This window comes from Rhagoletis zephyria, unplaced genomic scaffold, assembly GCF_001687245.7.
Source record: "Rhagoletis zephyria isolate East Lansing unplaced genomic scaffold, Rhagoletis_zephyria_1.1 Rzeph_scaffold_00731, whole genome shotgun sequence".
Classification (NCBI taxonomy): Eukaryota; Metazoa; Arthropoda; class Insecta; order Diptera; family Tephritidae; genus Rhagoletis; species Rhagoletis zephyria.
This window is the reverse complement of record NW_016157815.1, coordinates 44,674-63,507: the sequence shown is the minus strand read 5'-3', so window position 1 is coordinate 63,507 and position 18,834 is coordinate 44,674. Positions and strand designations below refer to the sequence as shown.

At 38.6% G+C, this 18,834-nt stretch overlaps 1 protein-coding gene and 2 non-coding genes across 13 annotated transcripts in view; 2 read left to right on the top strand and 1 right to left on the bottom strand.

The window, feature by feature from the left end:
- The window catches only part of LOC108361299 (myosin-G heavy chain-like), a 151,373-nt gene that overhangs the window by 96,834 nt on the left and 35,705 nt on the right, over positions 1-18,834 (bottom strand). For all 11 annotated transcript variants that reach the window (XM_017613904.1, XM_017613910.1, XM_017613907.1 and 8 more), the window contains 2 exons: positions 12,635-14,145; positions 12,296-12,477 (listed from right to left, as the gene is read on the bottom strand). In XM_017613904.1, the coding sequence (XP_017469393.1) occupies positions 12,296-12,477; positions 12,635-13,764 (1,312 nt within the window). In that variant the 5' untranslated portion in view covers positions 13,765-14,145. The remainder of the gene's footprint in view (positions 1-12,295; positions 12,478-12,634; positions 14,146-18,834) is intronic.
- On the top strand, positions 2,866-2,937 carry TRNAD-GUC (transfer RNA aspartic acid (anticodon GUC)). Its single transcript has one exon. It is a non-coding gene; the product is annotated as a tRNA-Asp (tRNA).
- TRNAD-GUC (transfer RNA aspartic acid (anticodon GUC)) lies at positions 3,636-3,707 on the top strand. The gene has a single exon. It is a non-coding gene; the product is annotated as a tRNA-Asp (tRNA).

Sequence of the window (18,834 nt, the reverse complement as noted above, 5' to 3'; positions counted from 1 at the left end):
CGAACAGTAACCAAAACAGAGCAGCAAGCAATAACTAGGCCAGTGTTGCCATGGACAATTTTTTTTGTCATACCAAAATTGCCTGCCGAAACCAATCAAAACCTACCAAAATTTGTTTTGATTTTTTAATTCTTTTTTTTTAATGTCAAGTTCACTAAAAAAGTAGATAACATAACATTTACAGGCCTATTCTGCGTTGGTAACAAAAATTTTGTTACCGGTTAGTAAAGTTACTCTCAATTTTTAGACCCTTTTCATATTCTCCACACTCTTGTAACCGGTAAATTTTGTTACCATCTCATGAGCAGGTAACAAAATATTGCCCCGTGAAATATGCAACACCAAAATTTCAACAAACCTCCATAGCTGAATTGCTGAATAAATTAAAACGTTACCAAGGTAAATAGAATTGCGGTTACAAGAAGTGGTGACAATTGTTGGTAACAAAATTAGCTTGTTACAAAATGTTCGGTTACAAGCAGAATAGGCCTGTTAGTAAAACTAAGATACAGCTAGTACAATTAAAAAATAAGCTGCGTACAACAATTTCTTTTCCCACTGGGAAAATAGGTAAGCACCTTACGAGGTAAGCCATGTTTTCTTTCAGTTTTTAGTACCAAAATTGTCATCATGGCCAATGTCATCTACTAGTAAAGCGCAAAATCAACACCTCCGACGACACATTACGTTGTCAGTTGCAAAATAACGTGCAGCCGAAGTTATTTCCAAGCGCCATTCTACTCTGAGCGACTACTCTGCATTATGCGTAACTTACTTTGTAAAGCGGCTCAGAAGTATGTCTGATACCAAAAGTACATTCTTAATTCCTACTTTCATAAGGCGGCCACGTCTTTGTTAAAGTAATGAAGATTCGGCAGGGAAGTGGTAAGGACTGCCAGGTGAAGGGCAATACCTTACCAGCAACTTACACTTCACCCGGTTGTCCTGTTGTGGTCGCCAACTAAAATTCAGGCCCTTATTATGAGTTGCATTCGATTTTTCATCTTTGCTGGTTATCGAATATGGCAGATCGAAAGTGAAATTCGTATTATGAGCTATGCAGCCGTGTCGAAATGTTCATTGTGTATCGAATTTTCTGTCGAACAGAATTTTGCTTTCAAAGGTTTAGAGAAGTGTTAGAAAATTGATTTTGCATTTGTTTCCTTACTTTTTGGCGGCTGGATACTAATTTTAAAAACTTCTTGTTAATTTCATGCAGTTCTAACGTCGTGAATACTAAACACAAGCTCAAAATCACGATCTCTGAGAACAAAATCGTAAAGCTTTTGATAGTTTAAAAATATTTTAAATAGCTCACAAACACCTCTTTTGACAATCGAAAGTTTTTAATAAATCTGTAGGCAAATTTCTTAAATATATTTCATGTCACAATATATTCGAAAGACGTCACTTAAACCCTCTTAAAAAATTTCTACTCCTGGCCAGTTTACTAAGCATCACAAATTTACATAAACATACATGTATAAGTACACTAGTTTGCTCCATTTGTGAACAAAGCTTCTCAGCGGTGAAAAATGTACTATTGTGAACAACCTAAACGACCGAAATTTACAATAGCACTATTATTCATCGAATGAGCGTCATAATACCAAGTGAAAATTCGTTCGATCACCACTCTCGACCACAGTCGAAGATCGAATGCAACTCATAATAGGGGCCTCAATCTAGCCTAACAACCTACCAAATGGAAAAAAAACCTAACACTTTTGGTAGGATAAGCGTATGTATGGCAACACTGAACTAGGCACACAAAAACACACGCTAACAGCACTGCGGAGATGGACAGCAACATTAATGATGATACGACGGCGACACAATCGCATTATGTGTCAAAAGAGAGACGCGAAAAAGTAAAAAGCAAAGCAAACACAAAAAGACAAATTGCAGGGCAAAACTGGACCATCGCCAGCGGTCGCAGCGCTAAATAACAGCCAACTTGCTCAATATGCGAGACAGAGAGCGAAAGCATGCCTATGTACGACCCTACGCTTAACTTCACCTTCGCACATTGAAATGGTTCTTTTTTTGTAGTTTTGTTTTGTATTTTATTGCGTTTTACTTGCCATCATGTCGGCCATATTGAAAAGTGTGTTTGTATTTCAATGTGTCTCTTGACTCTGACCGGCATTTCTCGTTTGCTGTTCGTCTTGCTTTTCACTGCTTATTTGTGTGCACCTACATATGTATGTGCATATATTTTTCTTCCATCCACTTTATGAACACTTGCAAGAAATGCTATTTTTTTAATGTATTTGCAAAGAGAGCACAATTGCGCATGTGTAATATAACGCGCGCTCTCGCACACCATAACACTGTATCGCTCTCCCTCTCTCCCATGTGTACATATTTTCTAGTTATACTGCAACATTAGATTTGTTTAGCTAAATTTAGAAAAAATAGAGTATGTAGATTTCTAGAGAGCGTTAATCGGCATTGTCATTTATATCAACTAACTTGCCTCTTCTTCAATTGATTCATTCGCGTGCTTGCGAGTGCAATAACTTTTTATATAAACAAAACAAATAGCGGTTAGCGACCGACAGCAATGACGATAGTGCCAACAACGGCACTGTCCTAGTATATGTACGTAGTGGAGCTTTTTCTAAAAGTTCAGCTATGAGTAAGCAACTGTGAACTGTATTAAGAGCGCCATCTCTTGTTAAACGCATGACAATAGAATGCTGCTGATTTTCTGTGTAAAACAACAGATGTCCCTAACAGCGCACAGTACTAAAGTTCTACTAAATTTAGCGTTGCTATTTCTCCCTGCTCGCTCTCTTAGTGGCGGTCTAATGTATTGCGCTTTCTAACATTTGCTTGGTGTTTGACATGCTTCTTTCAACATCCTCGATAGTATAGTGGTCAGTATCCCCGCCTGTCACGCGGGAGACCGGGGTTCAATTCCCCGTCGGGGAGATGTGATGTTTTTTTTTTAGTTTGCCTTAAAAAAATTGAAAAGTAGTTTTATTAGACTATGAATTATGACGACTGCAAGTTAATTTACTGACTTAAATTAAGCCGTTATTGTTATTACTTACAGGTCTATTCTGCACGTTACCGAAGATTTTGAACCCGAAAATTGTATTACCAAAAAATGTTACCAGTTCTTGTCACCGCGATTCTAGGTACGTTGGTAATGCAGTTAAAATATTCAGCAATTCAGCTGTGAAGAATTGTGCAAATCCTGGCATTGCATATTTCACGGGGCAATAATTTGTTACCAGCTTATGAGATGGTAACAAAATTTACCGGTTACAAGAGTATACAGAATGCGAAAAGGGTTTAAAAATTGACAGGAACTTTATTTACCGTTTACAAACATTTTATTACCAGCGCAGAATAGACCTGTTTATAAAATATTCTTTATGTCGGCATTTCGCTGTGCATTTAATGACGAAAATTTGATTGGAAAGGTTGAGCAAAAAATCGGTGTCATTACCACAGGAATAACAGTCACTCAATCTGTTTCCACGTAGCATTTTTACAAAATGGCACAAATTTTTCGTCATTTCATTTCCTAGTGGAAATTCCACATGGGTCTTAATATGTTAATGAATACAAGTCGTTAAAATAAAAAATCGTTTGGAGCAATAAAGCTATTGATAATATCAACATCCTCGATAGTATAGTGGTCAGTATCCCCGCCTGTCACGCGGGAGACCGGGGTTCAATTCCCCGTCGGGGAGATGTAAATTTTTTTTATTGCTTTCTTTTAAGACACCAACTTTGAGTACTAAGAAAGTCTTTTTGACTTCTAGTTATAAGTAAATAGTTCAGTATAGTAAATTATAACCCAAATTAATAAAAAATTTAAGTGCTGTTTTAACCGAATATGTGTATATAATTTTTTGTGAATTAGACCACATTTTTTATATGTTATGTTCAAAATAAAAAGTTTTATGTTTTCTTATTATGAAATGAAGCTTTGTCGCATTTAAGGGCAATAAACTGTTTCTATTTTCAAATTAAATGATACCCAGTGCACAAAAAACTTTTCCTTCTGAGTTCACTAAAGCAGATGGTGCACCAAGATACTTCCTTGACATTTTAAAGAAATGATGACATTCTTGCAACTTTTCTTCCACCAGTTTAAAAGACCTTTTTGTCTGGGTAAAGGGGTAATTTTAAATACTTTTTCATTTCTAGTTCATAAATCGCTGATTTGTTCCTTGTACCCTTATCTACCAATTGTTTTCATATCCTCATCACTGCAAAAACATATAACCATCGCCAGAATCGTTGGATTTTTCTTCAAAGCATTGCCAAAACGAGCTCTAACCGCAAAAAAAGTTGTAATCGAAATTTTTTCAAAAATTTTATTTTTGATGTAGAAATGCATCTGGAAGTTCTAGGGAGATCTCTTCGTTAAACAGCAAATTTTGAAAAATATGTCGCTTACGTCTTTTTGGTTTGAAATATTTGTATAACTCTTCAATTGAATCGTCCACTATAGTTCGGTATTTTTCATATGATTCAACTTGGTTTTCCATAGTAACTGAATTATATTTAACTTCAAATAACTTCACAAAAACTCAGTGCAACATTATTGTAAAACTTATTTGGGACATCAGCCTACCGAATATTCGATCGGATATCCATATCGTGTTCTTATTTTTTACATAAGGTGCATTTTTTTGTAAGCGAGCGACAAAAGAACACTCAACTCGGGTAAAATTTCCTTTTAGCAACTTAAGCAACCCTGTTGGTATCTGGCAAGAAACATGTGATTAGTTTAACGGGATTTAGATACAAATATCAATTTTAATCAGTAATTATGCGAGGTCTTTGCGTAATATATATACTTATTTAAAATATAAATCATGTATATAAAGAAACAAAACCTTCCCTCTCCACTTTCCGAATAACAATTCAGAATAGAGCAGTTTTTACACTTAACAAAACTACCCTTCCGGTCGCGTATTTTTAACCGCACTCGGACAAAGAGCCGAGTTTGTGCTGTTGCTTTGCATGTATTTCGTCATTTAGCGTTCCTTTGTAACTCGGTTGCAAAATAATGCACCTATAGTATCCAGAATCCTGTTATCCGGCACATCCCTATTTTTAACACAAGAATTCACTTAAGGAGTTATAGGAAAGAAGGCATACCTCTAAACACTTACTCAAGCTTGTACCCGTTGTACCCGTTCCCAAACTATGGTAATTGAAAGCGTGCCGATAGTTGAGTGCGGGGAACTGAAACATGATATCGGGCGCCCTCCCGTCGTAACCAGCCTTGCCATTACCAGGAAACGTTAGGGTGGCGGATCGACACCTTCTTCCCATTTCAAAAAAAACATATGGATGAAATAACTATTGAAAATGAAAACAACTTCACGGAGTCAGAGGAACTTAAGAGCTATAATCGGTTATTTTCATTCGGTTAACCATTTAATTGAGCCGAAATTTTCCTTTCGATTAATCGGGCGATTCACCGATTAATATTCATTCAAAAACATTAAAAATTGACTACTATACTCACACAATGATGTATGAATCAAAATTATGTAACAAAAATTTGCTCTCTAACCATTCAATAATATTAGCAACAATAAAAGTGTCCACTCTACTCCGTACATACATATGCATAATTCTACTAGTTCGGAGATTTTTTACATTCTCGTATTCTGCAAATTTTGTAAACGATATTTTGTGCAAAACAAACGCAAAACAAGTTTAACCTAAGTAGCAATTAAAAAATCACAAGGCGGGTATGTACATATTTTCATTTCATTTTTCTTTGCCGGTGTTATGTTCTACGCTTTTTTATATGGAAAAAATGCGCAACACCGTCTACAAAACAAAAAAATCCAAAAATCAACGGTAAATGCCAGATGTTTCAATCTTGCAATCTTTTATAAAAAAATTTAATGGGCTACCAAACTGCCTACTGAAAATTTTTCTAAGAAATCTAATTAAAAAGCTCAAAATTGTTAGGAATGTTTGTGGATTTTTTTTTTAATATTTCACAAAGTTTGATATATTTATACTTACATGGGTTTTGCTAAAGAATAAGCTGTATTTAAAAAATAACCAAAATTAAATAACAAAAAAATGTTGTGGTTTACTTATAATTTTGATACGGGGTGTATTACGCAAGTGTCCAAAATTTAACAAAAAATGTATCCTTAAATAAAAGAGTACCATTTATAACTTATGTAAATGGATTTTATTAATGTTCGATTTTAATCGAAACGACAAATTAATCGGTTGCAAGTATTAATCAAATTCTTTCGATTAATCAATTGATCGACTAATCGGTTATTAATTTTGTTTGCCATAACTAAGCGTATCGGGAACAATGCTCAATGCTTCATGAATTAATTACAACCCTGACTCGGGAAAAAATTTATTTCGATGGAATTGGGGTGGACATCGCAGGACTAATATTTTTTTTTTTAATCCCTTAACAGTCTCCCTTGGATTTTTGCTTTCGGCCACGTTAGTAACCTAGCTTTCCTTTGAAGATCTTGGGATTGGAAAATTTCACCTATTCAACATAAGAGTGACGAAGAAAGAACAACTCTGACTTTTGAAAGAAATGTTTAAACAAACTATTTAATGCATACGAAATTAAAGTGCTAAACTTCACTTCGCTATAGAAGCGTTTTTCGTTTCACACAAGTTGATAATTAATTAATTAACAATTACTACCAACAGAAAAAAGACTTGTATTAATTTGCAATTTAATTGTCCAAATTTTATGAGGTCTCTCATCAAAGCTGTGGAAATGGGCTAGTGCGGCACAGTTGATAAGCAGTTAATGAAAAAACAACATAAAAGTTACATACATAGTACGTTAACCATTACATGTCTGTATGTATTAAATGTGTGCCTGATTGTAATGGAGATTATGTTGCTATAGATGTCGACGTGTTCCAAGCCGAAATACATATGTACGTATACAAAGCATGCCTATGTACGTAGGTATGTATGAATGTAGGCTTAGATAGGTACTTACAAATGTACATATCAACGGTACACACGCTCACTTACAAGTGCGTTATAGGCTCTACAGCATTGCGGCCCACACGAATACAAAAACATCTGGGCACGGTTGCCATTTCCAATTTATTTTTAGGACCACAAAATGGACCAAAAGGTAAAAAATGGGTCAATTTTTATTAGATCGGGAAATTGAGTGGAGTTTATTCCTCTTTATCAAGATGATATGCCAATTAAGTTTTTATAACGATTTTTTTTTATATTGCATCCAAAGTGCATTACAATTGTATATTTTTAACCTTATATTATTTAAAGTTTTAAATTATAAATAGTTTCTTAATTTCGTTTTTATTAATGCTAAATCAAAAAATTTGCGCTCAGCGGCTCTGCATCATTTACCAATGCAGGAAATTGGTCGAGTAGCGGCAAAATTGATACATCAGTATCAGAAAGAACTTCACGTCGTGAAATAATTTGAAAATGTTTAATATCTTTTCGATTGAAATCGAATATTATTTTCATGTGCTAAATGCTATGATTTAAGTTTTGCTAACTTGAAATTAGCTAGAAACCGCGATATTTTTTGTCGCTTGCTTTGACAGATAATTAGGGATGCCATATTTGAAGATCAGTAGCAAGGCGAGTTCACACTTTCAGCAGGTGTTGCCAATGGGCCCCATGCTGAATATCATCATCGTCATCGTCATCGTCATCGTCCACGATCGTCAGCGCATCAGTAACATGGCTGACAATGGCACTTTTAGTGACGATGACGATATTCTACAAAGGACGGAATATTCATCAATTATTTAAATAGAAAAAATTGAAAACGCGAAACTAAGTATAACCTAACCAAAGGCTTGTGACCATTTTAAAAAAATTGGAGCAATGAACCAAACGCTGCAAAAGTTTGCGTGCCAAGCATGTGAACAGTTACCTTGTTTATATGGCATCAAACGCGGCATCGAATTAACTCGTGTCAGCGTAGCTCGCTTGAAATGCAAGTGTTTATATGCAACACAAGAAATGAGTCGATCGAACACACTTTCAAACCGAGTTTATCCCGATGCAACCCTGTTAATACATGTGTCAATTCATTGTCAAAACATTGAAAAATAATAATTAAAGACTCAAACAGCCATGTAAAAATTATCTTAGCTATTAATTTTATAATAAAGCTTAGCATAAATGTAATTTCAAGAATTATTTAAATGCTTTACCTTATATAGAGTTGCATTAAACAACCGTGTGGACAAATTGCGTGTTTATATGCACTCTTGTATAAATTCGTCTTGGGAAAAGCATAACATCGCGCTCACGTATCGTTATCCCACATTTACACAGGCAAATGTTTATTGCCGCACAGCTATTTCTGTATGAGGGCATTTTGATGTCGTGATAGATCGAAATAAACATTTTTGGTAAATCTCAATTTGAGATTTATTTGGGAGTCAGTCATTTTCTCAAATCTCAATCGTTAATTCTCAAATGCATCTCAAATAACCGTTGATAGCGTTCTCAAACTAAAAGGTACACATTTAATTAGTAATTATCCTTTATTTTCAAATTGATAATTGTTGAATTCTCAATGATGAAAATCAAATTGAGAAATACGATTTTCTCAAACGTTTGAAATTTTTTATTCCAGTATTTGTTGGGACGTACATAAGCATTTGCAACGTGACGCCCCAGACAACATTCTCTCTATTTTATGGCTTCGAAATTTCGAAACCCTAAATAACTTACTGAATCAGTTCCAATAGGAAACAGCTTCACTTATGATTTAATATTGAAGTTTCTACGGTGTTGCTACCAACATGCTTTCGTTCAATTGAAAATGTGGCTGTCAAAGTACCAAACTGACACTACATTGCCGGCAATGAGCAATTTGCTGATATAAACTTTTGCCTGTGGAAATGTGGGGTTAGCATTTGGTGTGAAAACATCAAATCAAAACTACACAAGGTGCACGCGTTGGCCAGAACTGCTCTACAGCTTCACAACATAGACGCTCTCTTACTGAATTTCAATGCGTGTGTAATTTAATGCCAACACTCAAGGATAAGTCGGTCGAACAAGCAGCATAGAAATTAAAGAAGAAACAAAAAAATCAAATAAAAGCGATAATACACGTACGTAGTCCCCGCTTTATTATTTACCATTGTCTGAACATTAGGATGCCGCAATAAAAAAAGTTAATGTTTCTCTAAACAAATTATAAAATTTGCTCGTTTCACGGTTCTAACCAAAAAATATTCTGTCTAAAATCGGTGTCGTTCGTGGAGAAGAAAAAAAGTTTAACGGATTTGCATCAAAAAAAATAAATAAACACCAACATATCGACCCCTTAGCGCGAAACTATCGTATGTACGTGGCAAAAACCAAATTTTACAGGAGAGCGTTGTTTCTACATTTCAAAATTTTTAATATAAAAAATATTTTTATTTGGCATAAACGATAATTTCGCCCACACCAAAAAAAAAAAATACATTGAAACTTGCGGTAAAATACACAGTAAATTTTTGCCGTAATTCATTAGAACGTGACAAGGAAGAATATTTTTATGACACAAAAATCCGCCGAAACTAAGCTTTTGAGAAGATTATAAACAACTTTTCTTCTTTTACACATATGGCGACCGACCCGCTTTAATGTACATACATGCATACAAGCATTTGTAGTCGGGCAGATAAATCCGGTCTATGCACGCCTCACTGTGGGACCATGAGACGTTGTATCACGTCGTGCAAGCCGGTAAACTAATACGCTTACTTGCGCTTACAGAAATGCGTGTGTGTGTGTGTGTGTGTATGATAAAATCGACAGCATTAAGGCGTTACTGTGGGCTGGAGTCGGAAAGGGAAGTTGAACGTGGAAGGACGGTGCTTGAGAATTTTACATTGTTTCTACATCAGCTCGGTTACAAGTGTTTTTCTCCTATGCACACATGTCTGCATACATAATCTATGTATGTGCATACATCGCTGCACGTTTATTGTCAACACAACAATTTGAAGCCTGGCTTAATTAAAAACCATGAAATTTAACTGTGAATCTTAACAAACGCCTGTGCTTCCGAATGCCTTCGCGGAGCCAACAATAAGCACCTATCCAGCTTTACATTTGCAAATAATGCAAAGAATATTTTATTTTTCCAAAATACCGCGACTTATGTCGTTCTTATACGTAAAAGGTAATTTTGCGACTTACTGATGGGATATTTAGATTTAAGCATCTATTAGGAAGATCCAAGCCATACTGTATTTTCACTTTGCTTTTCATAGAATCATTAGACATTTGCCAATTTTTTCATCTGACCAAAAGAGGAGACTATGTACATGTACTATCTCTTTGGCATTTTATGGAGCAATTAGGTTTCGAATAAACTTGAATGACTTGCCCGCTGAAATTAACGATTAAATGCGGATGCACAAGGGGTTTCCCATTAGACAACTGCGGTTACGGTCTTCCCACCAGCTGGCTATTCCAGTTTTACCCAAGTTATTTCTGTAAAGTTTTGCTACGCTATGCCTTATTATGTGAACAAACTTGCGCTGAGTTAGTATGCCAGTCTTAAGTCCAGGATTTATGCTCGGATGGAACGATAATTTTCTCTCGACACATCTGTTTCGGAATAAAGCTTCCCAATGGCTTGGGGAATGATCTTATTGAAAACCAATCCACCAGCGGTCATCATTCTAATAGTAGAAAACCATTTAGGACAGAACAGCCTGGAGGTGGAAGTGCGCCGTCGGAAGCTCTGGCAATTAGACGCCAGTTATGCTAGCTTGTCAACGACTTGCAATCAATGACGAGACTGCGTTCGATCATTGTCGTAACAACACTTTTCGGGGTCTCAACGATAAAAGATTTCTTTCGGCTCTAATTTAGTACGAAGACAATTCCTGTTGTACTTTTAGTGAGGTTTAAATATCTGGATATCCCCGATGATTTGATTAAAGATTCTTGAAGCTGGTGACAAAATTATCTGCTAACTGCCGACTCGCTGCAAATCGCAATAAAACGGAACTCGTGCTATTCACAAGGAAGTATAAGATGCCCGACTGAGGCGTTTGCCTGGCGCTCTCTGATAGAGTCAAGTACTGGGGCATGATTCCAAATGGGAAAGAGTGAAGAAGGCATGGGTGGCTATTTACTGCTGCAGGAAGGTAACAGCTAAAAGACTACACCTCCCTCCTAGGGTTAGTTCTTGGCTCTATGAAGCTATGGCTACACTCATAATGTTCTTTACAGTTCTCAACAGGTTGAAGCTACTAGAGGAGACGACACTAGTGAGAAAGATGCAGCGGAGCGATCCCGCTGTTCTCATTGGACTCACTGGGAAACTGTTGCACTTAACGTCTTGTTTAACATAGGCACCATTGACATCATAGGTAAGGATGCTACAGCAAGGACAGCGGTCAGACTTAGATGGTAAGTAGAAGTTGGAAGCCAGCGCCGGTGAACATTTGCATGAATAGGTCTAAGCTTTACGGAAGTGTTGATGAAGGATTTCTTTGCAAGGAGGCTTTAAGATTACATTAGTGTTTTCCTGACATGTGTAGCCGCCATTAAAGAATAAGTCGATGGGCGCCGTCGGAAAGAGAGGAAATATTTACGCTGATGGCACAGTGGCCATCAGGACTCAGGGTTTGCTCATGATGCGCTCTAAGCTAGTAGGAGAGTGGCTAACCTCCCTTTCAGTTGCGTTTGGTCTTTTTCTAGTCAGACTTATATGTATAGCGATGGCATCCTGGAGTCGACCACGCTGATCAAAAAGAGATCAGGAGTACGTTTGACTACTTGCGAACTACTCTTGGGCAGATGGGTCTTGTGTTAGCTTATAAGCTTTTATATTACTGGTGCAGGTTCGCCTTGTCAGGTCTAGCAGTAAATGAGGATAAGACACCTCCTAGCAGCTCATAAAGATTCGTCGCGTACTTTGAAGCAGTGAAAGACTTTGCCTACCTAGGAACCAGTAAAACCACCACCAATGTCTACTGGTACCGAAGAAGATGGATTGATGAACTGTAAGAGCTGGTTTTCAACATAATTTGGCGACAATATTGCACCCGGCCACAATCGACGAACGATTTTAGGGCCAGATATGTAGAAAAACGATTGGTATACATAGGTGCCCTGAAAATAACAATGTTGAACTTCCTCAAGCTAACATTAAGCCCGATGTGCTAACACCAGCTAGGTGTCGGCTAAGAAAGGCCTTAGAACATATCTTAAAACTCTCAATAACATATCCCCAATCGCCAAAGGCGCTGGCTTAAACTCAATTCATTTTCGTCTACTAAATATTAGTGATATCTTTTTAGCTTACCTGGTTTACCATTGGGACTATACGGATCGTAGCTGCCTGCTGACATCGGCGATGCGTAGCCATTCGACATATTCGCGCTGTAACTGTGGTTCTGCGAGCCCGGCGATGGGCTTAACGGTGGTGCTGAACTGGGCACACTACCCGGACTAGAGGTGGAAATCCATTCCTCGTTGCTTGGAGGACTGAAAGTATTAAAGTCATAAATGAAATGAGAAGCGAGCGAAATTTATAGTTTCAATTGAAATAAATTTAAAATTGCCAACAAACCAAAGAGCTGCGCGTAAAAAAGTGTAGCGTAGGTCAAGGTCAACGCTGGTAAAATGAAAATATTGAACTCACCATTCCAAACGTGCGCGCTTGGGCACAAAAACTAAATGTCCATTGGCTGTGGAGCCACTGCTACTACCTGCTGCTGCCGCCGCAGACGATGAAGACGGCGTTGCGCCATGACTGCCGCCAGTGGTGATAACCAAAGTTCCACCCGCGCCACCGCTGGAGGTAGAAGCTGTTCCGTCTGCGCCACCAGCAACAACCAGATTTATGGTATTTGCACTGCTTAACGGACTCACAGCTATTGTTGTTGCGGTGGCATGACTGACAGCGCTCACCGCAGAAGACTTCTTGGCAGCAACGGAAATGGAAGTACCGCTGGAGGATGCCGCCGCTGACGGCAGTGTGTTGACAGTGAGTGCTAAAACATTGTTGTTGCTGTTGTTCGAGTTTGTATTCGAGTTCGGGCTGGGATTGCCGTGATTTTTATTGCTATTGTTGTTGCTGTTGCTTAGAGTATTATTGCTGATGTGATTAATGCTAGTATTGCTGATTTTACTGTGCGAGCCGCCATTGTTAACTAATGACGTTGACGTAGTTGCTGCCGGTGCCGCAGCCGCAGCCGCAGCTGCCGAAGTTGTCAGCGAAATGAATTCATGCAGCGGCTCCGCTTTAATGGCAGTCGAAATTATTTTTATTTTCTCCTCCACCGATGCGGCCATCACATTCGTTATGATGGTGGAGGGCGTCTCAACACCAACACCACCAGCACCACCACCACCGATTGCAGCCGAGCCAAGGCTAAGGCTGGGGCTGGGGCTGTTGTTGTTGGCGTGCAGACGATGGTGCGCATGTGCTTGCCGCGGTTGATGGATGAGCGCACGTTGCTGATGGCCGCCATTCAGATCTAGCGCGCTGCCGACGTCACCACTGGCAATGGCAGCGACGCTAAGCAAATGCGTAGCAGCGATTGTAGCTGGCGGTTGATTGATGCCGGCCGCGGCAGCTGCTGCGGCAGCCGCCAATTGTTGCTGCAACAAAATGTGGCTGGGTATGACTGTTGTTGTTGTTGTTGTGGAGGTGGCAGCATTCGTGGCCGACGACTGCGTTGAGGATTTGGCAGACGAAGACAACGACGATCCTGATGAAGAGGATGACTGCTGCTGAGATTGCTGTTGTTGTACATTTAAGCGATACATTGCGGGTTGCTGGGTCAAGCAACTATTCGACTAAAAAAGAATTCGTTGACGGGTGACAAAGGATTTCTTTTTTGTGTAAGATTGTATGCTGATATTTCAGAGCCCGTCAGCGTATGGATTTCACACATGTGTGGTTTTTGTTTTTCGTTTTGTTGTTGCGCTTTTTGTTGTGTTTGCAATCGAGTTGGCATGCGAAACTCGAATCTGGCGCGACATTTTTCCCTTGCATCATTTACATTTCTGTTGTAGTCAATACAAAAGCGCAATACAAGAGTTTTGGGAAGATTTATTTGGGTACCATCGATTGGTCACCTATGCACTCACGCCATTCGGGATTGACCTAGTTAAACGGGCAATTGGATTTTTCGGCCACACATTCAACTGCAAAGAGAAAGAAAATTGGTATGCAATAAATAAAATGTAATTTCTCGGTATTTTCAAGTACATGGTAAAAACACTTATGTACATATGTAAATCTAATGGCGTTTTATTTAACAAAATCGGCCATGTTTGATGTGTTTGGCCCAGCTAGGAATGTTAAGTAAACCGTATGATTGTCGGAAAAATTAAGACAATAAATATGTAAATTGTTGGAAATCATTTTGCTTATTTAACCAAGCTTAAACGGAAAATACCTTTTACTATTTGACTCAAGAATAATTTTAGGTCGCTGATTCCACAGTTAACAGAAATTAAATCAGTATTCAAAAAGCTTACGCGCCCGGCACACTTGCGATTGGAGGGAACACTTCCCAGCGCATTTGAAGTAGAACTCAGAACAATGGACGTATAAGGCCGATACCCAAGTCCCTCCACTCGATTAAAGCGAGGGGAGAACGAGAGAACAAAACACTCTGAGAGGACGGTATACCCGCCTTTTTTTGATTTTGCCCGCAGTATCGTGCGAGAAATAATTCATCGAAGATGGAAATAGTTATTTATTTTAGAAGTTTAAAAGCGAAGTATTTTGTGGAATGAAAGCCATTTGCGGAAAACAAATGGAAGGAAAAATTTTGGGATTCCAAATAAGTAAACAATAGCTCTGTTCCAATACTTTTCGTGTAAAATCCTGTAAAAATGTCAAACAGCAAAATTACTCACTGAAGTGAGAGTAAAAAGTGAGCAACATTCAAAAAGTACCGGAACAAAAAAGCATTTTTCCTGTAAAAACGTCAAATAGCTTGTTGCTTGACACTTTTCATGACTTTACCAATGAGCTAATGTTTAATTGTTATATATTTTATTTGAGTATTGTGAACAATGTTCAACTTTTAAAGTTTATTTTTTGAAAAATAACGCAAAAAATGTTACATTTATTTTCTGATTCACCGGGTGGGATATTTTTCCTCTTGGAAGTCTTTAAAACGTTCATCGGATTTTTCAAAGTTAATTTTGTTATGGTTTTATTTGCATTCTTAGTCTTAAAAAAAATGTTTTATAATAAAAAATATTATTTGACGAAAACGAAGCCACTTCCCACCGAATAACAAGTTTATTGTAGCCACCCGAATTAACGAATAATCGTGTTGTAGGTAATTGGACACTATCCGCACTCCACGCAAATAATTGCGGTGTGTACGGGCAACGCACGGCACCCAAAAACGTGCCCGTGTCTGCGCTGGACACGGCGTATTAGTGTGGATTCTCATAAGGCAGTGCCCGGTGAGAAATCCCGTTACATGTCGGAACAGCGGTCGCTACAAGCGGAGGAGAGGATGACATCTACTTTAACTTAGGCCACATATGTATAGCTATCCAGCACATGGGCTCCGCAGACCATCTTGTATTTGCCCGTTCGATAAAGTTATTCTCCAGCCTGGGTGGCAGGCAGTAAGGTTTCTTTCCTTGCTAGTCTTTATGGCTTTGTAACCATCCAACATGAGTGACATAAGTCCTGGCCAGCTGATTTAGAGTAAGCCTACATTCCATGAAAATCTTCGATGTAGATTTGTCACATTTACCAGGGTATCAGAAAAGATAGCTACTGCATACAATTAAAATTAAAATCGATCAATCATCGTACAGCTTGTTGATTGCTGTTAGATCGGCTGTATAAACGCTGTAGAGATCTATCAGATCCTGGAGATATCAGTGTAGAAGGCTGCTGAATCGGAGTACGAGATTAGGACTGAATCCTCCACCCATTCACCCCTTGAGGAGATTCTTGTCTGGAAATGATTCCAAGTCCAAGAAGCGGAACTGTGTTGCCCGGGCACCTGGTACTGCTGCAAGATCTTCTAAAATTCTAGGTGTCTGAACCTCTGCTCACTCCACTGGACCAACGCGTTTAATCTACTTAAATAATAGCATTACAACATGCCTGTAGTTTACGATATAAATTCATACGTAGAAAGTTACGCAAGTCTAGGGTTTTAGTCGGCGTTGACAGTAAAGCTCCCGTGATCATCATGCACGCCACCTTTGAACTTTTACTAGCTGGTGTTTTTAATGTAGATTTATCTACATGCGGCTACCAAAACCTAATGCCGCAGAACAAAATGGGACGCATAATCGCCATGTACATACATCCAGTCACAATGTGGGGCGTTAGGCTGATTTATGCGACATATATCAATTCGTAGTTATGTATAGTCCTAAGCTTATTTCGCCGCCACGTGACTTCTGATCCTTTAGATAAGACAGCAAATATTCTCTATATTGAACATAAAGATTTTTTCTATTTATGTACACATAATATGCTAAATAAATAGGTATGTGTACTGTTTATAGCATAATTAGGTCATTGCGTTCATCTGTCAGAAGTCAGTAGACACAGGGTTGCATTAATGCAGTCAGCTAAGCGGTTTGCACACCACCGCTAACGCTTAACTGCAAATACACGTACTGATACCAACCCACCTATGTATCTTTCTACTGCTCATTTACTTATTGGTTTTTATCTTACCCACATCGGTGATGGTCCCCTTCCAACATCTACAGCCCCCTTCGTTACCTCCTGCGATTTTCTTTTTCTACTTCTACGCCTTTTTTCCTTTACGTTCCCCCTCCTTTCTTTATTAATCTCTCTCCACCGCCTCCCTATGTCAACAACCCACAACAACACCAGTTTATGTCGCCATTGCTGCAGCCTCAAGGATTCCAGGTCAACAAATTTTGCCGAGTACACACTTAGGTAGGCCGGAAAATGGCTGCAGCTGTTGTGTGCGGCAACTGAAGTCGAGGCGTTGCTGCACTATAGCGACGCGCCGATAAAACGATTATTATGTTCGTGCACATTCGTTTTATAGTCGGCACATATTGCACTCGTTCAGTAGTTCATCGCTTGTTAATGCAATCATTCCAAAACGCCTAACTCAGCCCATTTTAAGTTTGCGTAAGTAGACTTCGCTTTCAATTGTTTGCCTCGGCAAACTATATCTATGCCATATGCATACATTCATTTCATTTATAAGTTTTGTAAGTATGACTGCATAAAACTATCTATGTACATACTTTCGCAGTTCTCTCGTATGTGTCCTCAAACTTGTCTCTATTATACTATCCCACTCTCATTGCATCGACCATCTCGGCTCTCGGCTTGCTCGCTCAGCCAACATTGCACTCGTTTGTCCTTTTACTCGTTCATGCAATCGTTGCCTTATTTTCGTTATCACTCATCTGGTTACATTTTGCAATACATGTTCGGCAACGCCTTTCAAATACAAGGATTGCATTAACTCTTCCTTTGGCATCGCTTATTTTGGAGAAACTACATATGTATGTATGTACATAACACCGCCTTCCGTTCGTTGGCTATAAAGGGCGTACATATGGGTGCGGCGGAAGTTCGACACCCGGAAATGGCATTGAAATTTCACTTAATTTTTTCCGCAACGATAGCAGTGACCCGAGCGAGTGTTTATCAACTTGAAAGTGTCCAGTGCACTACTTAAGGGAGCAAAATGGATGCGCATAGAAAAGTTGGAAGCAGAGTGCTACGTAGTATATACATATTTGGTTCGCGTATATTGCTGCATTTTTCATGTATAAGAATTCAAATCTCTTCTGCAATCCAAATCCTTCAAAACATTTTTAGTCTACTACGAAATAACATATAGTTGAATTACAGCAACTACCCACTAGGCCACTAGAATGCAAACAAAAGGCAAATATGCTGAGCATAATAGCCGTTGGCATTGCAGCTCCGGCTGAAATCAGGCTCAGCAAAATTCGGTTGCCTAGCATAATAGCGTCTGAATATTCTAAAATTTGTGTTTATAAGCCTCACTTCATCTTTAAAAAGGCTCCAAGCAGCTTTTTCTTCTGAGCGGCAGCAGCAAACTGGTTCACTAATCGTTTTCTGGTGAGATCTTCTCTCCTTAACTCTCAAGTGAAGTTTTCGCTGGCTGCTATGAATTTTTTTCAGGCAGAAGTGGCTGTAATTAAAGAAGCAGTAGAGGGGTTTGACGCCGAAAAGCGAAGCACGAATCTGCTCTGATAGCCACAGGAGTTTCTCTGTCTTCCCTCTGAGTTTACTCAAACTTATAAGGATGAGTAGCAGATTGTTGAGACCTCGCATGGCTGACTATTTGGCGGGAAAGACTATAGTCCTCGAATAATCAGATGTCAAAATAACGCCGGCTTCTGTGTGAAAAATCGGCGTCGATTAATTTCGGCAGCTCCTCCATTCCTATCTCTGACCGGCTAGCCGCGACTGGGAAGATGTGTGACTCTAAGACTTTTAGTCGCTTCGACAGCAGCCTGGAATTTGCAAGGGGATGTGCTGAGTTGATTGGCTCTCGTCTTTATTTTGAAAGCTCTGCAGAGAGAATATGCACCACCGGAAGCAGATATAGTGAATTTGAGACCTTTCAATCATTCACTGTGGCCTTCAGGTCATTTGTATGGAAAATTATTTCTTTAAATAATCATATCTGCCTTCTTAATTCACATTTCCCCAACAACCATTTAGGTTGGGGCACAATGAGAAAACTACTCTAATTCTAATGTGTTTCTCTAAGGTAGAAGGTTAGAAGACGATTAGAAAAACTGTCGAAAATTATAGCATTCTCCACAAAAAGTTCTCTATACTTAGAGAAACATTAGAGAACACCATTTGAATTATAATGT